This window comes from Cherax quadricarinatus, unplaced genomic scaffold (genome assembly GCF_038502225.1).
Source record: "Cherax quadricarinatus isolate ZL_2023a unplaced genomic scaffold, ASM3850222v1 Contig43, whole genome shotgun sequence".
Classification (NCBI taxonomy): domain Eukaryota; kingdom Metazoa; phylum Arthropoda; class Malacostraca; order Decapoda; family Parastacidae; genus Cherax; species Cherax quadricarinatus.
The window spans coordinates 445,001-469,359 of record NW_027195069.1 but is presented as its reverse complement, the minus strand read 5'-3'; the positions used below and the strand labels follow the sequence as shown (position 1 = coordinate 469,359).

Below are 24,359 nucleotides of genomic sequence, written 5' to 3'. Positions count from 1 at the left end.
CGGCCGGGTCGTTGAATATATATGTTTGAGTGTGTGTGTCTGTGTGTGTGTACTCACCTAACTGTGGTTGCAGGGGTCGAGACTCAGCTCCTGGCCCCGCTTCTTCACCGACTGCTACTAGGTCCTCTCTCCCTCTGCTCCATGAGCTTTATCATACCTCGTCTTAAAACTATGTATAGTTCCTGCCTCCACTACATCACTTGCCAGACTATTCCACTTCCTAACTACTTTATGACTGAAGAAATACTTCCTAACATCTCTTTGACTCATCTGAGTCTTCAGCTTCCAATTGTGACCCCTTGTTTCCGTGTCCCATCCCTGGAACATCCTGTCTCTGTCCACTTTGTCTATTCCACGCAGTATTTTGTATGTCGTTATCATGTCTCCCATGACCCTCCTGTCCTTCAGTGTTGTCAGACCGATTTCTCTTAACCTTTCTTCATAGGACATTCCCCTTAGCTCTGAAACTAGCCTTGTTGCAAACCTTTGCACTTTCTCTAATTTCTTGACGTGTTTGATCAGGTGTGGGTTCCAAGCTGGTGCTGCGTACTCCAGTATGGGCCTGACGTACACAGTATATAAAGTCTTGAGCGATTCCTTACTGAGGTACCAAAACGCTATTCTCAGGTTTGCCAAGCGCCCATATGCCGCAGCAGTTATCTGGTTAATGTGTGCTTCTGGCGATGTGCTCGGTATTATACTCACTCCTAAGTCTTTCTCCTTGAGTGAAGTTTGCAGCCTTTGGCCTCCTAGCCTATACTCTGTCTGCGGTCTTCTTTGCCCTCCTCCGATCTTCATGACTTTGCATTTGGCAGGGTTAAATTCTAGGAGCCAGTTTCTGGACCACACATCCAGTCTGTCCAGGTCTCTTTGTAGACCTGTCTGGTCCGCGTCTGATTTAATTCTCCTCATTAACTTCACGCCATCTGCAAACAGGGACACTTCTGAATCTATCCCTTCCGTCATGTCGTTCACATATACCAAGAATAGCACTGGTCCCATGACTGACCCCTGTGGGACCCCGCTCGTCACTGGCGCCCACTGTGATACCTCATCACGGACCATGATTCGCTGTTGCCTCCCTGTTAGGTAATCTCTGATCAATTACAGTGCCCTTCCTGTTATATGTGCTTATTCCTCTAGCTTCTGTACTAATCTCTTGTGAGGAACTGTGTCGAAGGCCTTCTTGCAGTCCAAGAAAATGCAATCAACCCACCCCTCCCTCTCATTTCTTACTTCAGTTACCATGTCATAAAACTCGAGTAGGTTTGTGACACAGGATTTGCCTTCCATGGATCCGTGCTGGCTGTCGTTTATAATCTTGTTCCGCTCCAGGTGCTCCACCACTCTCCTCCTGATAATCTTTTCCAAGACTTTGCATACTATGCATGTCAGTGACACGGGTCTATAATTTAGTGCTTCATTTCTGTCTCCTTTCTTAAAGATGGGGACTACATTTGCCTTCTTCCATACTTCAGGTAGTCGCCCAGTTTCAAGGGAAGTGTTGAAGATTTTGGTTAGTGGCACACGTAGTGTCCCTGCTCCCTCTCTAAGGACCCACGGAGAGATGTTGTCCGGTCCCACCGCCTTTGAGGTATCAAGGTCACTTAGAAACTTCTCCACCTCCTCCTCAGTTGTGTGTAATTCATCTAACACTTGTTGGTATATCCCGTGTTGCTGTACCCCACTGTTTTGTCTTCCCGTTGTCCCTTTAGCCTCCACTGTAAATACTTCATGAAATCTCATGTTGAGCTCCTCACATAACTCCTGGTCGTTTCTTGTGAGCTCCCCACCTTCTTTCCTCAGCCTGATTGTGTGTGTGTGTGTGTGTGTTTAGAATTCGCAGAACAGGCGAAATATTCACAAACACTAATCTCAGGTCGAAGGAGACTCGAACTTACGAACCTTGGGACAAGGTATGCAGTGCTCTACAACCGTACCACATTGGTCCAATACCTTGGTGCCCAGCCAACGCTAGGCGTGAGTAAAGCACTGCGTACCTTGTTCCAAGGTTCGTAGGTTCGAGTCTCCTTCGACCTGAGATTAGTGTTTGTGAATATTTCACCTGTTCTGCTAATTCTAAACATTGTAAAAATCTCTCGTCTGTCGATGCATGCTGGGGACGAGATGAAATAGCTACCACCACCTGCCTGAATGCTGGCTGCCTTGGATCAAAATGTCTAGCATTGGCTGGGCGCCAAGGTATTGGACCAGTGTGGTAGGGTGAGTAGAGCACTGTGTACCTTGTTCCACCCACCCAACCCACCCACAGAACCCACCCACCCAACCCACCCACAGAACCCACCCACCCAACCCACAGAAAGTACCCACCCAACCCACCCACAGAACCCACCCAACCCACCCACAGAACCCACCCACACAACCCACCCACAGAACCCACCACAGAACCCACCCACCAAACCCACCCACCCAACCCACCCACAAAAACCACCCAACCCACCCACAGAACCAACCCAACCCACCCAGAGAACACATCCAACCCACCCACAGAACCCACCCAACCCACCCACAAAACCCAACCCACCCACAGAATCCACCCAACCCACCCACTAAACCCACCAAACCCACCCACAGAACCCACCCAACCCACCCACAGAACCCACCCAACCCACCAACAGAACCCACCCAACCCACCCACAAAACCCACCCAACCCACCCACAGAACCCACCCAACCCACGCACAGAACCCACCCAACCCACCCACATAACCCACCCAATCCACCCACAGAACACACCCAACCCACCCACAGAACCCACCCAACCCACCCACAGAACCCACCCAACCGACCCACAGAACCCACCCAGCCCACCCACAGAACCCACCCAACCGACCCACAGAACCCACCCAACCCACCCACAGAACTCACCCAATCCACACGCAGAACCCACCCAACCCACCCACAGAACCCACCCAATCCACCCACAGAACCCATCCAGCCCACCCACAAAACCCACCCAACCCACCCACAGAACCCACCCTCAGAACCCACCTAACCCACCCACAGAACCCACCCAACCCACCCACAAAACCCACCCAACCCACCCACAGAATCCACCCAACCCACCCACAGAACCCGCCCAACCCGCCCACAGAACCCACCCAACCCACCCACGGAACTCACCCAATCCACACACAGAACCCACCCAACCGACCCACAGAACGCACCCACAGAACCCATCCAGCCCACCCACAGAACCCATCCAACCCACCCAGAGAACCCACCAACCCACCCACAGAACCCACCCACCCAATCCACCCACAAAACCCACCCACAGAACCCACCCAACCCACCCACAAAACCCACCCACAGAACCCACCCAACCCACCCACAAAACTCACAGAACCCACCCAACCCACCCACAAAACCCACCCAACCCACCCACAAAACCCACCCACAGAGCCCAACCAACCCACCCACGAAACCTACCCAACCCACCCACAGAACCCACCCAACCCACCCACAGAAGCCACCAACCCACTCACAGAACCCACCCACAGAACCCACCCAACCCACCCAACCCACCCACAGAACCCACCCAACCGACATACAACCCACCCAGCCCACCAACAGAACCCACCCAACCGACCCACAGAACCCACCCAACACACCCACAGAACTCACCCAATCCACACACAGAACCCACCCAACACAAGCCTATCTGATGTTATCCTGACGCCAAATGACTTCGAACAGGCGATAAATGACATGCCCATGCACTCTGCCCCAGGACCAGACTCATGGAACTCTGTGTTCATAAAGAACTGCAAGAAGCCCCTATCACGAGCCTTTACCATCCTATGGAGAGGGAGCATGGACACGGGGGTCGTCCCACAGTTACTAAAAACAAAAGACATAACCCCACTCCACAAAGGGGGCAGTAAAGCAACAGCAAAGAACTACAGACCGATAGCACTAACATCCCATATCATAAAAATCTTTGAAAGAGTCCTAAGAAGCAAGGTCACCACCCATCTAGAAACCAATCAGTTACACAACCCAGGGCAACATGGGTTTAGAACAGGTCGCTCCTGTCTGTCTCAACTATTGGATCACTACGACAAGGTCCTAGATGCACTAAAAGACAAAAAGAATGCAGATGTAATATATACAGACTTTGCAAAAGCCTTCGACAAGTGTGACCATGGCGTAATAGCGCACAAAATGCGTGCTAAAGGAATAACAGGAAAAGTCGGTCGATGGATCTATAATTTCCTCACTAACAGAACACAGAGAGTAGTAGTCAACAGAGTAAAGTCCGAGGCAGCTACGGTGAAAAGCTCTGTTCCACAAGGCACAGTACTCGCTCCCATCTTGTTCCTCATCCTCATATCTGACATAGACAAGGATGTCAGCCACAGCACCGTGTCTTCCTTTGCAGATGACACCCGAATCTGCATGACAGTGTCTTCCATTGCAGACACTGCAAGGCTCCAGGCGGACATCAACCAAATCTTTCAGTGGGCTGCAGAAAACAATATGAAGTTCAACGATGAGAAATTTCAATTACTCAGATATGGTAAACACGAGGAAATTAAATCTTCATCAGAGTACAAAACAAATTCTGGCCACAAAATAGAGCGAAACACCAACGTCAAAGACCTGGGAGTGATCATGTCGGAGGATCTCCTTCAAGGACCATAACATTGTATCGATTGCATCTGCTAGAAAAATGACAGGATGGATAATGAGAATCTTCAAAACGAGGGATGCCAAGCCCATGATGACACTCTTCAGGTCACTTGTTCTATCTAGGCTGGAATATTGCTGCACACTAACAGCACCTTTCAAGGCAGGTGAAATTGCTGACCTAGAAAATGTGCAGAGAACCTTCACGGCGCGCATAACGGAGATAAAACACCTCAATTACTGGGAGCGCTTGAGGTTCCTGAACCTGTATTCCCTGGAACGCAGGCGGGAGAGATACATGATTATATACAAATGGAAAATCCTAGAGGGACTAGTACCGAACTTGCACACGAAAATCACTCACTACGAAAGCAAAAGACTTGGCAGACGATGCAACATCCCCCCAATGAAAAGCAGGGGTGTCACTAGCACGTTAAGAGACCATACAGTAAGTGTCAGGGGCCCGAGACTGTTCAACTGCCTCCAAGCATACATAAGGGGGGGATTACCAACAGACCCCTGGCAGTCTTCAAGCTGGCACTGGACAAGCACCTAAAGTCGGTTCCTGATCAGCCGGGCTGTGGCTCGTACGTTGGTTTGTGTGCAGCCAGCAGTAACAGCCTGGTTGATCAGGCTCTGATCCACCAGGAGGCCTGGTCACAGACCGGACCGCGGGGGCGTTGACCCCCGGAACTCTCTCAAGGTAAACTCCAGGTAAACCCACCCAGAGAACCCACCCAACCCACCCACAGAACCCATCCAGCCCACCCACAAAACCCACCCAACTCACCCACAGAACCCACCCACAGAACCAACCCAACCCACCCCCACAACCCACCCAATCCACCCACAGAGCCAACCCAACCCACCCACAAAACCCACCCAACCCACTCACAGAACCCACCCAACCCACCCACAGAATCCACCCAACCCACCCACAGAACCCACCCAACCCACCCACAGAACCCACCCAACCCACCCACGGAACTCACCCAACCGACCCACAGAACCCATCCAGCCCACCCACAGAACCCACCCAACCGACCCACAGAACCCACCCACAGAACCCATTCAGCCCACCCACAGATCCCACCCAGAGAACCCATCCAACCCACCCACAGAACCCAACCAACCCACGCACAGAACCCACCCACACAACCCACCCACAAAACCCACCCACAGAACCCACCCAACCCACCCACAAAACCCACCCAACCCACCCACAAAACCCACCCAACCCACCCACAGAATCCACCCAACCCACTCACAAAACCCACCCAACCCACCCACAGAACCCACCCAACCCACTCACAGAACCCACCCAACCCACCCACAGAATCCACCCAACCCACCCACAGAACCCACCCAACCCACCCACAGAACCCACCCAACCCACCCACGGAACTCACCCAACCGACCCACAGAACCCACCCAGCCCACCCACAGAACCCACCCAACCGACCCACAGAACCCACCCACAGAACCCATTCAGCCCACCCACAGAACCCACCCAGAGAACCCATCTAACCCACCCACAGAACCCAACCAACCCACGCACAGAACCCACCCACACAACCCACCCACAAAACCCACCCAGAGAACCCACCAAACCCACCCACAGGACCCACCCAACCCACCCACAGAACCCACCCAACCCACCCACAAAACCCACCCAACCCACCCACAGAATCCACCCAACCCACTCACAAAACCCACCAAACCCACCCACAGAACCCACCCAACCAACCCACAGAACCCACCCAACCCACCCACAGAACCCACCCACAGAACCCACCCAACCCACCCACAAAACCCACCCAACCCACCCACAGAACCCACCCAACCCACCCACAAAACCCACCCAACCCACCCACAGAACTCACCCAACCCACCCACAGAACCCACCCACAGAACCCACACAACCGACCAACAGAACCCACCCAGCCCACCCACAGAACCCACCCAACCGACCCACAGAACCCACCCAACCAATCCACAGAACTCACCCAATCCACACACAGAACCCACCCAACCCACCCACAGAACCCATCCAGCCCACCCACAAAACCCACCCAACCCACCCACAGAACCCACCCACAGAACCAACCCAACCCACCCACAGAACCAACCCAACCCACCCACAGAACCCACCCAACCCTCCCACAGAACCCACCCACAAAACCCACCCAACCCACCCACACAACCCACCCGCAGAACCCACCCAACCAACCCACAGAACCCACCCAACCGACCAACAGAACCCACCCAGCCCACCCACAGAACCCACCCAACCGACCCACAGAACCCACCCAACCAATCCACAGAACTCACCCAATCCACACACAGAACCCACCCAACCCACCCACAGAACCCACCCAACCCACCCACAGAACCCGCCCACAGAACCCACCCAACCCTCCCACAGAACCCACCCACAAAACCCACCCAACCCACCCACAGAACCCGCCCGCAGAACCCACCCAACCCTCCCACAGAACCCACCCACAAAACCCACCCAACCCACCCACAGAACCCACCCAACCCACCCACAAAACCCACCCAACCCACACCCAGAACCCACCCAACCCACCCACAGAACCCACCCAACTCACCCACAGAACCCACCCACAGAACCCACCCAACCCACCCACAGAGCCCACCCATAGAACCCACCCAACCCACCTACAGAACCCACCCAACCCACTCACAGAACCCACCTAACCCACCCAACCCACCCACAGAACCCACCCATAGAACCAACCCAACCCACCCACAGAACCCACCCAACCCACTCACAGAACCCACCCAGCCCACCCACAGAACCCACCCAACCGACCCACAGAACCCACCCAACCAACCCACAGAACTCACCCAATCCACACACAGAACCCACCCAACCCACCCACAAAACCCACCCAACCCACCCACAGAACCCACCCACAGAACCCACCCAACCCACCCATAGAACCAACCCAACCCACCCACAGAACCCACCCAATCCGCACACAGAACCCACCCAACCCACCCACAGAACCCACCCAACCCACCCACAGAACCCACCAACCCACCCACAGAAACCACCCAACCCACCCACAGAATCCATCCAACCCACCCACAGAACCCACCCAACCGACCCACAGAACCCACCCAACCGACCCACAGAACCCATCCAGCCCACCCACAGAACCCACCCAACCCACCCACAAAACCCACCCACAGAACCCACCCACAGAACCCACCCACCCTCCCGCAGAACCCACCCAACCCACCCACAGAACCCACCCAACCCACCCACAGAACCCACCCAACCCACCCACAGAACCCACCCAACCCACCCACAGAACCCACCCACACAACCCACCTCAAGAACCCACCCAACCCACCCATCCCACCCACAGAACCCACCCAACCGACCCACAGAACCCACCCAACCCACCCACAGAACCCACTCAACCCACCCACAGAACCCATCCAGCCCACCCACAGAACCCACCCAACCCACCCACCCACAGAACCCACCCAACCCACCCACAGAGCCCACCCAACCCACCCACAGAACCCACCCAGCCTACCCACAGAACCGACGAAACAAACCCACCCAACCCACATTAAATCCACGACTAGTGTGGGTGTTTCACTGACCCACATTTACCTGCAGAGTGTCGACGACCCAACATACAGAGAACGAACTGTGGTGCCTAGCTGACGACGCAGGAACTAATCTTCCGCAGCTTACTGGAGAGCTTCCGTAAGTTAAAGCTTTCACAGCTTACTGAAGAGCTTCCTCAAGCTAGAGCTTTCACAGCTTACTGGAGAGCTTCCATAAGCTAAAGGTTCCACAGCTTACTGAAGAGCTTCCATAAGCTAAAGCTTTCACAGCTTACCGAAAAGCTTCCACATCTTGTTGAACAGGTTCCATAAGCTAAAGCTTTCACAGCTTACTGGAGAGCTTCCATAAGCTAAAGCTTTCACAGCTAACTGAAAAGCCTCCATAAGTTAAAGTTTTCCCAGCTTATTGAAGAGCTTCCATAAGCTAAAGCTTTTACAGCTTACTGGAGCGCTTCCATAAGCTAAAGCTTCCACAGCTTACTGAAGAGCTTCCACAGCTTACTGAAGAGCTTCCAAAAGCTAAAGCTTTCACAGTTTACTGGAGAGCTTCCATAAGCTAAAGCTTTCACAGTTTACTTTGGCATTTGATGTGTTGTATGTGTACATTCAAGTAAAAGTCTAGTAGTATGTGAGGTAAAGGTAATAATAATATATTGTATGAGGGAGAAGTAATAGAGACAGACACCCACCTGATACGACCATTGTCTTCTCCGAAGGACGTGTTATTAACGGTAATAACGCGAGTCTTGTCTGGCTTCTTCTTTTCAGATACATGATCACTTGCAGCCTTCCCGAGGAAGAACGGAACTGAAAAAATATTATACCACGGTCATGACACTGAGACTATGATTAATTGTGTTTTCGTGGGAGAGAAGGGGAAAAAAGAATCAGTAAGGACCTATTTGTTTATGAAGCCAACTCAGTTAATAGTGAGTTGTGGAACCAAATGACAACCTGTGGGTCATTAAGCCTCCTACAGCAAGTAATAATCAGTGGCCTTTTTCCACTTCCTTTCCTTCTATATTTCTGTATCTGATTTCACCAACTCCTTTGCTGTTTCCCTTGTTATTTCATGTATCTCCTGGTTTCCTGTTAGCATTTGGGTAAAAATCTTCTTAGCTCTTCCCCTTTCTTCAGTTCCCTCACCTGCCGTTACTATTCCCATCTCATTGCCACTTTCCTTCCCACACTCTGCTCCTTTACCAGCTTCAGCTCTTGCAGTTCCTCCTCCAGGTTCTGTACCTTTACCTCAGCAGCTGCAATTCGTCTCCCCAATACCTTACTGCAGACACCCTCTCTTTCACTTTGCAAAATTCATTAAAGTTTTTTTCTCCCACTCTTGTTGTGTCATGCTCCTGAACCCTGGTAACCACACTTCCTTCTCGGTCAATTCTTCCTCGGCTTCCATGCCATTTTTATCCTCCCTTTTGGGAACCCATTTCTTCATTCCTGTGACTTCCTGGTAGGATACTCTGGCTACCTTGGGTTGTTCTCCTCTAACTTTCTGGTTAGAATATACAAGCTTTTCAGAATGCCCTTGATGTGTATAGACAACTGTGTATGCTTATGAGTTGGTATAAACCTTGGTAATAAATACCGACAAGTTGGTTTAGAAAGACACGTAAGCAAACACTATAACATATTTATTAGAGAATGTTTCTGTCCTGGAACCTTGATGACTTCTGATCAAGGTCCTAGGACCGAAACGTTTTCTAATAAATATGTTATAGTGTTTGCTTACGTGTCTTTCTAAACCATGCTTATGAGTGTGTGTTAGCTACCATTTTGTCCTAGGCACATGTCGATTAGACACTAGACCTGTTGTATATGTGTGTACACACACACATTTTGTATATGTGTGTGTGTTGTATATGTGCCTGTTGTATATGTGTGTACTCACCTACTTGTGGTCGCAGGGGTCGAGTCACAGCTCCATGAGCTTTATCATACATCTTCTTAAAGACATGTATGGATCCTGACTCTGCTACATTACTTCCCAGACTATTCCACTTCCTTACAATTCTGTGACTGAAGAAATACTTCCTAACATCCCTGTGATTCATATGAGTCTTCAACTTCCAAATGTGACCCTTTTGTCGCTGTGTCCCATCACTGGAACATCCTGTCTCTGTCCACCTTGTCGATTCCTCTCAGTATTTTATATGTCGTTATCATATCCCCCCTATCGCTCCTGTCTTCCAGTGTCGTCAGGTCGATTTCCTTAACCTCTGCTAGTAGGACATATCCCGTAGCTCCGGGACTATGCTTGTTGCAAACCTTTGCACTTACCCTAGTAGTTTCCTTACGTGCTTGGCTACCTGGAGTTCCAAACTGGTGCTGCATACTTCAATATGGGCCTAACGTACACAGTGTACAGGGTCCTGAACGATTCTTTATTAAGTTGTCGGAATACTGTTCTTAGATTTGCTAGGCATCTGTATACTGCAGCAGTTATTTGGTTGATGCGCACCTCAAGAGATGTTCCCGGTGTTACACTCACCCCAAAATCCTTTTCCTTGAGTGAGGTATGTAGTCTCTGGCCCACTAGACTGTACTTCGTCTGCGGTCTTCTTTGCCTTTCCTCAATCTTCATGACTTTGTATTTGGTGGGGTTGAACTACAGGAGCCAGTTACTGGACCAGGCCTGCAGCCTGTCCGGATCCCTTTGTTGTTCTGCCTGGTCATCGTGTGTGTGCATGTGTGTGTGTATACTCACCTATTTGTGGTTGCAAGGGTTGAGTCATATCTCCTGGCCCCTCCTCTTTACTGGTCGCTACTAGGTCCTCTTTCTCCCTGCTTCATGAGCTTTTTCAGACCACGTCTTGAAACTATGTATGGTTCCTGCCTCCACTGCCTCACTTGCCAGGCTATTCCACTTCCTGACAACTCTATGACTAAAGAAATACTTCCAAGCATCCTTTTGACTCATCTGAGTCTTCAATTTCCAATTGTGACCCCTTGTTTCTGTGTCCCTCTCTGGAACTTTATGTTTCTGTCCACCTTGTGAATACCTCGCAGTATTTTGTATGTCGTTATCATGTCTCTCCTAACCCTCCTGTCCTCTAATGTCGCCAGGCCAATTTCCCTTAACCTTTCTTCGTAGGACATTCGAGTTAGCTCTGGAACTAGTCTTGTTGCAAACCTTTGCACGTTCTCTAATTTCTCGACGTGCCTGACCAGGTGTGGGTTTCAAACTGGTGCTGCATACTCCAGTACAGTATAGGCCTGACGTACATGTACAGAGTCTTGAATGATTCCTTATTGGGGTATCGGAACGCTATTCTCAGGATTGCCTGGCGCCCCTTTGCTGCAACAGTTATAAGAACATAAGAACATATGAAAGAAGGAACACTGCAACAGGCCTACTGGCCTATTCGAGGCAGCTCCAATTCTCCTACCGGCTTAAGCCAATGCCTTAACCTAGTCAGGTCAGGTCACGTTCACTTAAGGAAGGAGCACTGTATCCGATCTACCAGCACAAGCTAGTCAGGTCCAACTCACACCCACCCACACCCAATCATACATTTATCCAACCTATTTTTAAAACTACACAACGTCTTAGCTTCTATGACGGTACTCAGGAGTTTACTCCACTCATCCACAACTCTCTTACCAAACCAGTGCTTTTCTGTATCCTTCCTGAATCTGATTTTTTCCAATTTAAAGCCATTGCTGCGAGTCCTGTCTATGTTAGATATTTTTAGCAAGCTATTTACATCCCCTTTATTAATTCCTGCTTTCTATTTATACACCTCAGTCATGTCCCCCCTAATTCTACGCCTTTCTAGAGAGTGCAGATTCAGGACTCTCAGTCTATCCTCATAGGGAAGATTTCTGATGCATGGGATCAACTTGGTCATCCTCTTCTGTATGTTTCCCAGAGCATTTATATTCATTCTGTAATACGGTGACCAAAACTGTGCAGCATAGTCTAAATGAGACCTAACCAAAGATATATAGAGCTGGAGAACAACCTGACGACTTCTATTATTTATACTTCTTGATATGAAGCCAAGGATTCTGTTAGCTTTATTGCGAACACTAATGCACTGTTTTCTTGGTTTCAGATTACTGCTAACCAGAACTCCTAAATCCTTTTTGCAATCCGTAATATTAAGGTCTACATTATTTAGTTTATATGTAGCATAGTTATTTTCCTGTCCAACATTTATAACTTTGCATTTGTCTATATTAAACTGCATCTGGTTGATGTGCGCCTCTGGAGATGTGCTCGTGCATGTGTGTGTTTGTGTGTGTGTGTGTGTGTGTGTGTGTGTGTGTGTGTGTGTGTGTGTGTGTGTGTGTGTGTGTGTGTGTGTGTGTGTGTGTGTGTGTGTGTGTGTACTCACCTAATTGTGGTTGCAAGGGTCATTTCATAGCTCCTGGCCCCGCCTCTTCACTATTCGCCACTGGGTCCACTCTCTCCTTGTTACATAAGCTTCATCATACCTCTTCTTAAAGCTATGTACGGTACCTGCCTCAGAACCTCACTTTCCAGACTATTCCACTTCTTGACAACTCTATGGCTGAAGAAATACTTCCTAACATCCCTGCCACTCATCTGAGTTTTCAGCTTCCAATTATGACCCCTTATTGCTGTGTCTCATCTCTGAAACATCCTGTCTCTGTCCATCTTGTTGATTTCCCTCAGTATTTTATAAGTCGTTATCATGTCCCTCCTGTCCTTCCTCTTCTCCAGTGTCGTCAGGACGAATTCCCCTAACCTCTCATCGTAGAACATGCCCCTTAGCTCCGGTACTAGTCTCGTTGCAAACTTTTGCACTTTCTCTAATTTCTTGACGTGCTTGGCCAGTTGAGGGTTCCAAAGTGGAGCTGCATCCTCCAAAATGGCCCTGATGTACACGGTGTACAGGGTCCGGAACAAATCATTACTGAGATGTCGGTATGCTTTTCTTAGGTTCGCTAGTCGCCAACATGCTGCAGCAGTTATTAGATGTACTCGGTATTATACACGCTCCAAGATCATTTTCCTTGAGTGAGGTTTATACTCTTTGGTAACCTAGACTTTCCTCTGCCTGCGGTTTTCTTTGCCCTTCCCCGATCTTCATGACTTTGCACTTAGTGGGGTTGAAACCCAGAAGAAAGTTGCTGGAACAGGGTGCAGCCTGTCTGGATCCCTCTATAATCCTGCCTTATCCTCCTCCGACTGAGTTCTCCTCATCAACTTCACATCGTCTGCAAACAAGGACACTTCTGAATCTATTCCTTCCGTCATGTCATTCACGAAATCTTATCTTATCTTATCTCTTATCTTATCGTCTGCAAACAAGGACACTTCTGAATCTATTCCTTCCGTCATGTCATTCACGTATACCAAAAACAGCACCGGTCCTAGGACTGACCCCTGTGGCACCCCACTCGTCACAGGTACGCACTCTGACACCTCGTCTCGTACCATGATTCGTTGTTGCCTTCCTGTCCGATATTCTTTGATTCACTGCAGCGCCTTTCTTGTTATACCTGAATGATCATCTAGCTTTTGCACTAATCTCTTGTGGAACTGTGTCGAAAGCCTTGTTACAGTCCAAGAAAAAGCAATCTACACATCCCTCTCTTGGCTTACTGCCGTCATCTTGTCGTAAAACTCCAATAGCTTTGTGGCACAGGATTCCCTTCCCTAAAACCGTGTTGGATGTCGTGTATCTAGGTGCTCCACCGCCATTCTTCTTATAATCTTCTCCATGACGTTGCAAACTATGTGTGTGTGTGTGTACTCACCTAATTGTGGTTGCAGGGGTAGAGACTCAGCTCCTGGTCCCGCCTCTTCACCGACTGCTACTAGGTCCTCTCTCGGACTGCTCCATGAGCTTTATCATACCTCGTCTTAAATCTATGTATAGTTCTTGCCTCCACTACATCGCTTGCCAGACTATTCCACTTCCTAACAACTCTATGATTGAAGAAATACTTCCTAACATCCCTTTGACTCATCTGAGTCTTCAGCTTCCAACTGTGACCCCTTGTTTCTGTGTCCCATCTCTGGAACATCCTGTCTCTGTCCACTTTGTCTATTCCACGCAGTATTTTGTATGTCGTTATCATGTCTCCCCTTACCCTCCTGTCCTCCAGTGTTGTCAGACCGATTTCCCTTAACCTTTCTTCATAGGACATTCCCCTTAGCTCTGGAACTAGCCTTGTTGCAAACCTTTGCACTTTCTCTAATTTCTTGATGTGTTTGACCAGGTGTGGGTTCCAAGCTGGTGCTGCGTACTCCAGTATGGGCCTGACGTACACAGTGTATAAAGTCTTGAACGATTCCTTACTGAGGTACCGGAACGCTATTCTCAGGTTTGCCAAGCGCCCATATGCTGCACCAGTTATCTGGTTAATGTGTGTTTCTGGCTATGTACTCGGTATTATTCTCACTCCTAGGTCTTTCTCCTTGAGTGAGGTTTGCAGCATTTGGCCACCTAGCCTATACTCTGTCTGCGGTCTTCTTTTCCCTCCTCCGATCTTCATGACTTTGCATTTGGCGGGGTTAAATTCTAGGAGCCAGTTTCTGGACCGCACATCCAGCCTGTCCAGGTCTCTTTGTAGACCTGTCTGGTCCGCGTCTGATTTAATTCTCCTCATTAACTTCACGTCATCTGCAAACAGGGACACTTCTGAGTCTATCCCTTCCATCATGTCGTTCACATATACCAAGAATAGCACTTGTCCCAAGACTGACCCCTGTGGGACCCCACTCGTCACTGGGGCCCATTGTAATACCTCATCACGGACCATGACTCGCTGTTGCCTCCTTGTTAGGTATTCTCTGATCCATTGCAGTGCCCTTCCTGTTATACGTGCTTGTTCCTCTAGCTTCTGTACTAATCTCTTGTGAGGAACTGTGTCGAAGGCCTTCTTGCAGTCCAAGAAAATGCAATGTGTGTGTGTGTGTGTGTGTGTGTGTGTGTGTGTGTGTGTGTGTGTGTGTGTGTGTGTGTGTGTGTGTGTGTGTGTGTGTGTATGTGTGTGTACTCACCTATTTCTATTCACCTATTTGTGGTTGCAGGGGTCGATTCACAGCTCCTGGCCCCGCATCTTCGCTGATTGCTACTAGGTCCTCTCTCTCCCTGCCCCATGAGCTCTATCATACCTCGCCTTAAAACTATGTATGGTTCCCGCCTCCACTACGTCACTTTCTAGGCTATTCCACGGCCTGACTACTCTATGACTGAAGAAATACTTCCTAACATCCCTTTGATTCATCTGAGTCTTCAACTTCCAATTGTGACCTCTGTGTCTGTGTCCCTTCTCTGGAACATCCCGTCTTTGTCCACCTCGTCTATTCCGCGCAGTGTTTTATATGTCGTTATCATGTCTCCCCTGACCCTCCTGTCCTCCAGTGTCGCCAGGCCGATTTCCCTCAACCTTTCTTCGTAGGACAATCCCTGTAGCTCTGGGACTAGTCTTGTTGCAAACCTTTGCACTTTCTCTAATTTCTTGACGTGCTTGACTAGGTGTGGATTCCAAACTGGTGCTGCATACTCCAGTATGGGCCTGACGTAAATGGTATACAGAGTCTTGAACGAATCCTTACTGAGGTATCGGAACGCTATCCGTAGGTTTGCCAAGCGCCTGTATGCTGCAGCAGTTATCTGATTGATGTGCGCCTCAGGAGATATGCTCGGTGTTATACCCACCCCCAGATCTTTTTCCTTGAGTGAGATTTGCAATCTTTGGCCATCTAAACTATATTGTGTCTGCGGTCTTCTTTGCCCTTCCCCAATCTTCATGACTTTGCATTTGGCAGGGTTAAATTCAAGGAGCCAGTTGCTGGACCAGGCTTGTAGCCTGTCCAGGTCTCTTTGTAGTCCTGCCTGATCCTCATCCGATTTGATTCTTCTCATTAACTTCGCATCATCTGCGAACAAGGACACTTCTGAGTCTATCCCTTCCGTTATGTCGTTCACATATACCAAGAACAGCACAGGTCCTAGGACTGACCCCTGTGGAACCCCGCTTGTCACAGGCGCCCACTCTGACACCTCGTCGCATACCATGACTCGTTGTTGCCTCCCTGTCAAGTATTCTCTGATCCATTGCAGTGCCTTTCCTGTTATGTGTGCCTGATCCTCTAGCTTTTGCAGTAACCTCTTGTGAGGAACTGTGTCGAAGGCCTTCTTGCAGTCCAAAAAAAATGCAGTCGATCCACCCCTCTCTCTCTTGTCTTACTTCTGTCACCTTGTCATAAAACTCTAGTAGGTTTGTGACACAGGATTTTCCTTCCCTGAAACCGTGCTGGTTGTCAATTATACACTTGTTTCTTTCCAGGTGCTCCACCACTCTCCTCCTGATGATCTTCTCCATGACCTTGCATACTATACACGTTAGTGATACAGGTCTGTAGTTTAGTGCCTCATGTCTGTCTCCCTTTTTAAAAATTGGGACTATATTTGCCATTTTCTATACCTCAGGGAGTTGCCCAGTTTCAAATGACGTGTTGAAGATCTTTGTTAATGGCTCACACAATATCTCTGCTCCCTCTTTAAGGACCCACGGAGAGATGTTGTCTGGTCCCACCGAGTTTGAGGTGTCAAGTTCGCATAGCAGCTTCTTCACCTCCTCCTTGGTTATATGTACCTCATCCAGCACTTGCTGGTGACTAGTATGTGTTAGTGTGTATGTTCTAGTATGTGTTAGTGTGTGTGTGTGTCAGTGTTAGTATTAGTGTTAGTACGTGTTAGTGTTAGTGTGTTAAGGTACTCATACCTCCAGCACTGGTGTCCAGAGTCAGGGTCGCCGCCTCGCTGGGTTTCTCACAATTCTTAACAAAAGCGGTTAACTTGAATCTGTAAATAAAAATAAAGGAAAATATTAAAGATAAATGTATAATATTAAGACTCAAATTATGAATTGTTTGGTTAATTGTATTTGAAAAATATTGTGATAAAATTCAATGGCATCATACACACACACACATACACATACACACACACACACACATACACACACACTAGGTGAGAACTAGGTGAGTACACACAGGTATTACAGTGGGCACCTGTGACGAGCGGGTTCCCACAGGGGTCGGTCCTAGGACCAGTGTCATTTCTGGTATATGTGAACGACATGATGGAAGGGATAGACTCAGAAGTGTCCTTGTTTGCAGATGATGTGAAGTTAATGAGAAGAATTAAATCAGATGAGGACCAGGCAGGACTTCAAAGAGACCTGGACAGACTGGACACGTGGTCCAGCAACTGGCTTCTTGAATTCAACCCCGCCAAATGAAAAGTCATGAAGATCGGAGAAGGGCAAAGATGACCGAAGACAGAGTATAGGCTATGTGGACAAAGACAGCAAACCTCGCTCAAGGGGTGACCATAACACCGAGGACGTCACCGGAGGCACACATCAACCAGATAACTGCTGCAGCATACGGGCGTCTGGCAAACCTGAGAATAGCGTTCCGATACCTTAGTAAGGAATCGTTCAAGACACTGTAAACTGTGTACATCAGGCCCATACTGGAGTATGCAGCACCAGTTTGGTACCCACACCTGGTCAAACACTTTAAGAAATTAGAGAAAGTACAAAGGTTTGCAACAAGGCTCAGGGGTATGTCCTACGAAGTAAGGTTGAGGGAAATCGGACTGACGACATTGGAGGACAGGCTGGTCAGAGGAGACATGATAACGACATACAAGATACTGCGGGGAATAGAGAAGGTGGACAGAGACAGGATGTTCCAGAGAGGGGACACAGAAACAAGGGGTCACAATTGGAAGATGAAGACTCAGACGAGTCACAGGAACGTTAGGAAGTATTTCTTCAGTCATAGAGTCGTCAGGAAGTGGAATAGCCTAGCAAGTGAAGTAGTGGAGGCAGGAACCATACATAGTTTTAAGAAGAGGTATGACAAAGCTCAGGAAGTAGAGAGGGAGAGGACCTAGTAGTGATCAGTGAAGAGGCGGGGCCAGGAGCTGAGTCTCGACCCCTGCAACCACAATTAGGTGAGTACAATTTGGTGAGTACACACACACACACAAACACACGCACACACACACACACACACACACACACACACGTATGCACACACACACTCACGCTCGCACACACACACACACACACACACACACACACACACACACACATGCATGCACGCACACACACACACATGCATGCACGCACACACACACACACACACTCACGCACATACACACACACACACACACACACACACACACACACACACACACACACACACACACACACACACACACACACACACACACACACACAGGGTTGAAATACTCGGAAGAGTACAAGAGGGTGTTTCTAGACAGAGACAGAACACAAACAGAACGACAGCAGCTGAGGGAGAGGACAAAAAAGCGAAAGGAGCTAGGAAAGGAGACAAGGATGGAACCAGCAGAGGCCAGTCAGAGCAGAACAGAGCAGCAAGGGCAAGCACACACACAACTATCCTCAGAACCCCACAACCTATCACACCATCCCAACACACACTACAATCCATACCCAGAGCTTCCACCCAACACCCAGCTATAGAATCCCACAGTTTGCTGCCAGGTCTCCCACCCTCACAGGCCCCCCAAACCACAGTGTTGGGAAGGAAACTGAAGATATGGTACACAAACGCTAATGGAATAACAAATAAGTGGGAGGAGTGGCACGAAAGAGTCAAAGAGGCATCACCGGACATCATAGCTCTCACAGAAACCAAGCTAACAGGAATGATAATAGATGCCATCTTTCCAACGGGATACCAGATCCTGAGGAAAGACAGAGGCAACAGGGGGGGTTGGAGGAGTGGCACTGTTGATCAAAAACCAATGGAATTTTGATGAGCTGGAGAGAGGAGACAGCGGAAAAGCAAGTGATTACATAGCGGAAACACTTCACTCTGGATGTCCCAACGTGGTAGTTGCAGTGATGTATAACCTACCACAGAACAGCAGGAGGCCAAGGCAAGAGTATGACGAGAGCAATAGAGCGATGGTTGGCACACTGGCTGCAGTGGCCAGAAGAGCTCATGCAAGCTGGGCAAAGCTCCTGATCATGGGCGACTTTAACCACAAGGAGATCGATTGGGAGAACTTGGAGCCACATAGGGGCCAAGACACATGGAGGGCTAAGATGATGGAAGTGGTACTGGAAAACTTCATGCACAAACACGTAAGGGACACTACAAGAGAGAGAGGAGAGGATAAACCAGCAAGACTGGACTTAGTATTCACCTTGAGTAGTGCAGATATTGAGGACATCACATATAAAAAACCCTTAGGGGAAAGCAAATTCATGTGGTTTTAAGCTTCGAATACACATTAGAGCTACAAGTGGAAGGGGAAGCAGGAAGGCCAGGACGAGTGAAGCCAAACTACAAGAAAGGGGACTACACGGGAATGAGGAACTTCCTGAACGGGGTTCAGTGGGACAGAGAACTGGCAGGGAAGCCAGTTATTGAGATGATGGAATATGTAGCAACAATATGCAAGGAGGCTGAGGAGAGGTTTGTACCCAAGGGTAACAGGAATTATGAAAAAGCCAGGATGAGCCCATGGTTCACCCAAAGGTGCAGGGAGGCAAAAACCAAGTGTGCTAGGGAATGGAAGAAATATAGAAGGCAAAGGACCCAGGAGAATAAGGAGAGCAGTCGTAGAGCCAGAAATGAATATGCACAGATAAGAAGGGAGGCCCAACGACAATATGAAAATGACATAGCAGCGAAAGCCAAATCTGACCCGAAACTGTTATACAGCCACATCAGGATGAAAACGACAGTCAAGGACCAGGTAATCAGGCTAAGGAAGGAAGGAGGAGAGACAACAAGAAATGACCAAGAAGTAAGTGAAGAACTCAACTAGAGATTTAAAGAAGTGCTCACAGAGGAGACAGAAGGGGCTCCAGAAAGTCGGAGAGGTGGGGTACACCACCATGTGCTGGACACAGTACACACAACCAAGGAAAAGTGAAGAGGCTTCTGAGTGAGCTAGATACCTCAAAGGCAATGGGGCCGGATAACATCTCTCCATGGGTCCTGAGAGAGGGAGCAGAGGCTCTATGTGTACCCCTAACAACAATATTCAATACATCTATCGAAACAGGGAGATTGCCTGAGGCATGGAAGACAGCAAATGTAGTCCCAATCTTTAAAAAAGGAGACAGACATGAAGCACTAAACTACAGACCAGTGTCACTAACATGTATAGTATGCAAAGCCATGGAGAAGATTATCAGGAGAAGAGTGGTGGAACACCTAGAAAGGAATGATCTCATCAACAGCAGCCAACATGGTTTCAGGGGCGGGAAATCCTGTCACAAACCTACTGGAGTTCTATGACGTGGTGACAGCAGCAAGACAAGAGAGAGAGGGATGGGTGGATTGCATTTTCTTGGACTTCAAGAAGGCGTTTGACACAGTTCCACACAAGAGATTAGTGCAAAAACTGGAGGACCAAGCAGGGATAACAGGGAAGGCACTACAATGGATCAGGGAATACTTGTCAGGAAGACAGCAGCGAGTCATGGTACGTGGCGAGGTGTCAGAGTGGGCACCTGTGACCAGCGGGGTCCCACAGGGGTCAGTCCTAGGACCAGTGCTGTTTCTGGTATTTGTGAACTACATGGCGGAAGGAATAGACCCTGAAGTGTCCCTGTTTGCAGATGACGTGAAGTTGATGAGAAGAATTCATTCGATCGAAGACCAGGCAGAATTACAAAGGGATCTGGGCAGGCTGCAGACCTGGTCCAGCAATTGATTCCTGGAGTTCAACCCCACCAAGTGGAAAGTCATGAAGATTGAGGAAGGGCAAAGAAGACCGCAGACGGAGTACAGTCTAGGGGGCCAGAGACTACAAACCTCACTCAAGGAAAAAGATCTTGGGGTGAGTATAACACCAGGCACATCTCCTGAAGCGCACATCAACCAAGTAACTGCTGCAGCATATGGGCGCCTAGCAAACCTCAGAACAGCATTCCTGTACACCGTGTACGTTAGGCCCATATTGGAGTATGCGGCACCGGTTTGGAACCCACACCTAGCCAAGCACGTAAAGAAACGTGAAGAGGTATCACAGTGGGCGCCTGTTACGAGCGGGGTCCCACGGGGGTCAGTTCTAGGACCAGTGCTATTTTTGATATATGTGAACGACATGATGGAAGGAATAGACTCTGAAGTGTCCCTGTTCGCAGATGATGTGAAGTTGATGAGAAGAATTAAATCGGACGAGGATGAGGCAGGACTGCAAAGAGACCTGGACAGGCTGGACATGTGGTCCAGTAACTGGCTTCTCGAATTCAACCCAGAGAAATGCAAAGTCATGAAGATTGGGGAGGGGCAAAGCAGACCGCAGACAGAGTATAGGCTAGGTGGACAAAGACTACAGACCTCACTCAGGGAGAAAGACCATGGGGTGACCATAACACCGAGCACATCACCGGAGGCACACATCAACCAAATAACCGCTGCAGCATACGGGCGCCTGACAAACCTGAGAATAGCGTTCCGATACCTTAATAAGGAATCGTTCAAGACACTGTACACTGTGTATGTTAGGCCCATACTGGAGTATGCAGCACCAGTCTGGAATCCACACCTGGTCAAGCACGTCAAGAAGTTAGAGAAAGTACAAAGGTTTGCAACAAGGCTAGTCCCAGAGCTCAAGGGAATGTCGTACGAGGAAAGGTTAAGGGAAATCGGACTGACGACATTGGAGGACAGAAGGGTCAGGGGAGACATGATAACGATATACAAGATACTGCGGGGAATAGACAAGGTGGACAGAGATAGGATGTTCCAGAGAGGGGACACAGAGACAAGGGGTCACAACTGGAAGCTGAAGACTCAGACGAGTCACAGGGACGTTAGGAAGTATTTCTTCAATCATCGAGTTGTCAGCAAGTGGAATAGCCTAGCAAGTGAAGTAGTGGAGGCAGGAACCATACATAGTTTTAAGAAGAGGTATGACAAAGCTCAGGAAGCAGAGAGAGAGAGGACCCAGTAGCGATCAGTGAAGAGGCGGGGCCAGGAGCTGAGTCTCGACCCCTGCAACCACAATTAGGTGAGTACAATTAGGTGAGTACACACACACACACACACACACACACACACACACACACACACACACACACACACACACACACACACACACACACACACACACACACACAAACACACACACACATACACACATGCACGCATACACACACATACATACGTACACACACGCACACACACACACACACATACATACATACATACACACACACGCAAACACACACATACATGCATACATGCATACCTGGACAGACTGGACACCTGGTCCAGCAAATGGCTTCTCGAATTTAATCCTGCCAAATGCAAAGTCATGAAGATAGGGGAAGGGCACAGAAGACCACAGACAGAGTATAGGCTAGGTGGCCAAAGACTGCAAACCTCACTCAAGGAGAAAGATCTTGGGGTGAGTATAACACCGAGCATGTCTCCGGAAGCACACATCAATCAGATAACTGCTGCAGCATATGGGCGCCTGGCAAACCTGAGAACAGCATTCCGATACCTTAGTAAGGAATCATTCAAGACACTGTACACCGTGTATGTCAGGCCCATACTGGAGTATGCAGCACCTGTTTGGAACCCGCACTTGATAAAGCACGTCAAGAAACTAGAGAAATTACAAAGGTTTGCGACAAGGTTAGTTCCAGAGCTAAGGGGAATGTCCTATGAAGAAAGATTAATGGAAATCGGCCTGACGACACTGGAGGACAGGAGGGTCAGGGGAGACATGATAACGACATATAAAATACTGCGTGGAATAGACAAGGTGGACAAAGACAGGATGTTCCAGGGAGGGGACACAGAAACAAGAGGCCACAATTGGAAGTTGAAGACACAAGTGAGTCAGAGAGATAGTAGGAAGTATTTTTTCAGTCATAGAGTTGTAAGGCAGTGGAATAGCCTAGAAAATGACGTAGTGGAGGCAGGAACCATACACAGTTTTAAGACGAGGTTTGATAAAGCTCATGGAGCGGGGAGAGAGAGGGCCCAGTAGCAACCGGTGAAGAGGCGGGGCCAGGAGCTAAGACTCGACCCCTGCAACCACAAATAGGTGAGTACAAATAGGTGAGTACATACATACACGCACGCACACACACACCCTACAGAGACACCCACAGAAGAACTCCAACCATAACAACCCTGAATCAACTGAATAATCTAAAAAAAACCCGCACAATGTTCCCTCACATCACAAACCCCACATCTACAGCAGCTCCCTACGGGCACTTTGCCCTCACCCCCTCATCACAAACCTCACCCACACCACAAACCCCCATAGCCCTCCCCTCAGGGCTCCCGCTCCCCCAACTCCAATATTCTCCCAGGTCCACCGTGATAGACAAGAAGCTAAAGGTGTGGTACACAAACGCAGATGGAATAGAAAATAAATACGAGGTTTAACATGAAAGAATCAACGAGAAGTCCCCAGGCATCATAGCAGTCACAGAAACGACACTCACTGAGACAATAACAGAGGCAATCTTCCCTCAGGGATATCAGATCCTGAGGAAAGATAGAAGGAGCAGAGGAGGGGTTGCACTGCTCATAAAAAACCGATGGAGTTTTGAGGAAATGGAGGGCATGGACGAGATTGGAGAAAGGGACTACGTAGAAGGTATAGAACAATCTGGGGAACATAAGGTAATCATTGCAGTGATGTATAACCCACCACAGAACTGCAGGAGCCACTGAGAGGAATATGATGAGAACAACAGAGCGATGATGGACACACTGGCTGAGGTGGCACGAAGAGCTCAATCATGCAGAGCAAAGTTACCGGTTATGGGCGATTTCAACCATAGGAAGATCGATTGGGAAAACCTGGAGCCACAGGGGGGTCAACACGGGATTTAAGGAAGTATTCACAGTGGAGACAGGAAGGACTCTATGAAGACAGGACAGAGGGGGACACCTACAGGGAATATACTAACAAGTGCTGGATGACATACACACAACTGAGGAGGAGGTGAAGAAGCTGCTAAGTGACCTTGATACCTCAAAGGCAATGGGTCCAGGAGCTGAGTCTCGTCCCCTGCAACCACAATTAGGTGAGTACAATTAGGTGAGTACACACACAC

General features: G+C 49.0%; 1 protein-coding gene across 1 annotated transcript in view; it reads right to left on the bottom strand.

Annotated features, from left to right (window-relative positions):
• The window catches only part of LOC128692268 (mucin-22-like), a 136,241-nt gene that overhangs the window by 7,127 nt on the left and 104,755 nt on the right, over positions 1 to 24,359 (bottom strand). Inside the window, exons 10-11 of the mRNA XM_070079918.1 lie at positions 16,977 to 17,056; positions 8,948 to 9,065 (exon numbers count right to left, since the gene is read on the bottom strand). Of these exons, the coding sequence (XP_069936019.1) occupies positions 8,948 to 9,065; positions 16,977 to 17,056 (198 nt within the window). The remainder of the gene's footprint in view (positions 1 to 8,947; positions 9,066 to 16,976; positions 17,057 to 24,359) is intronic.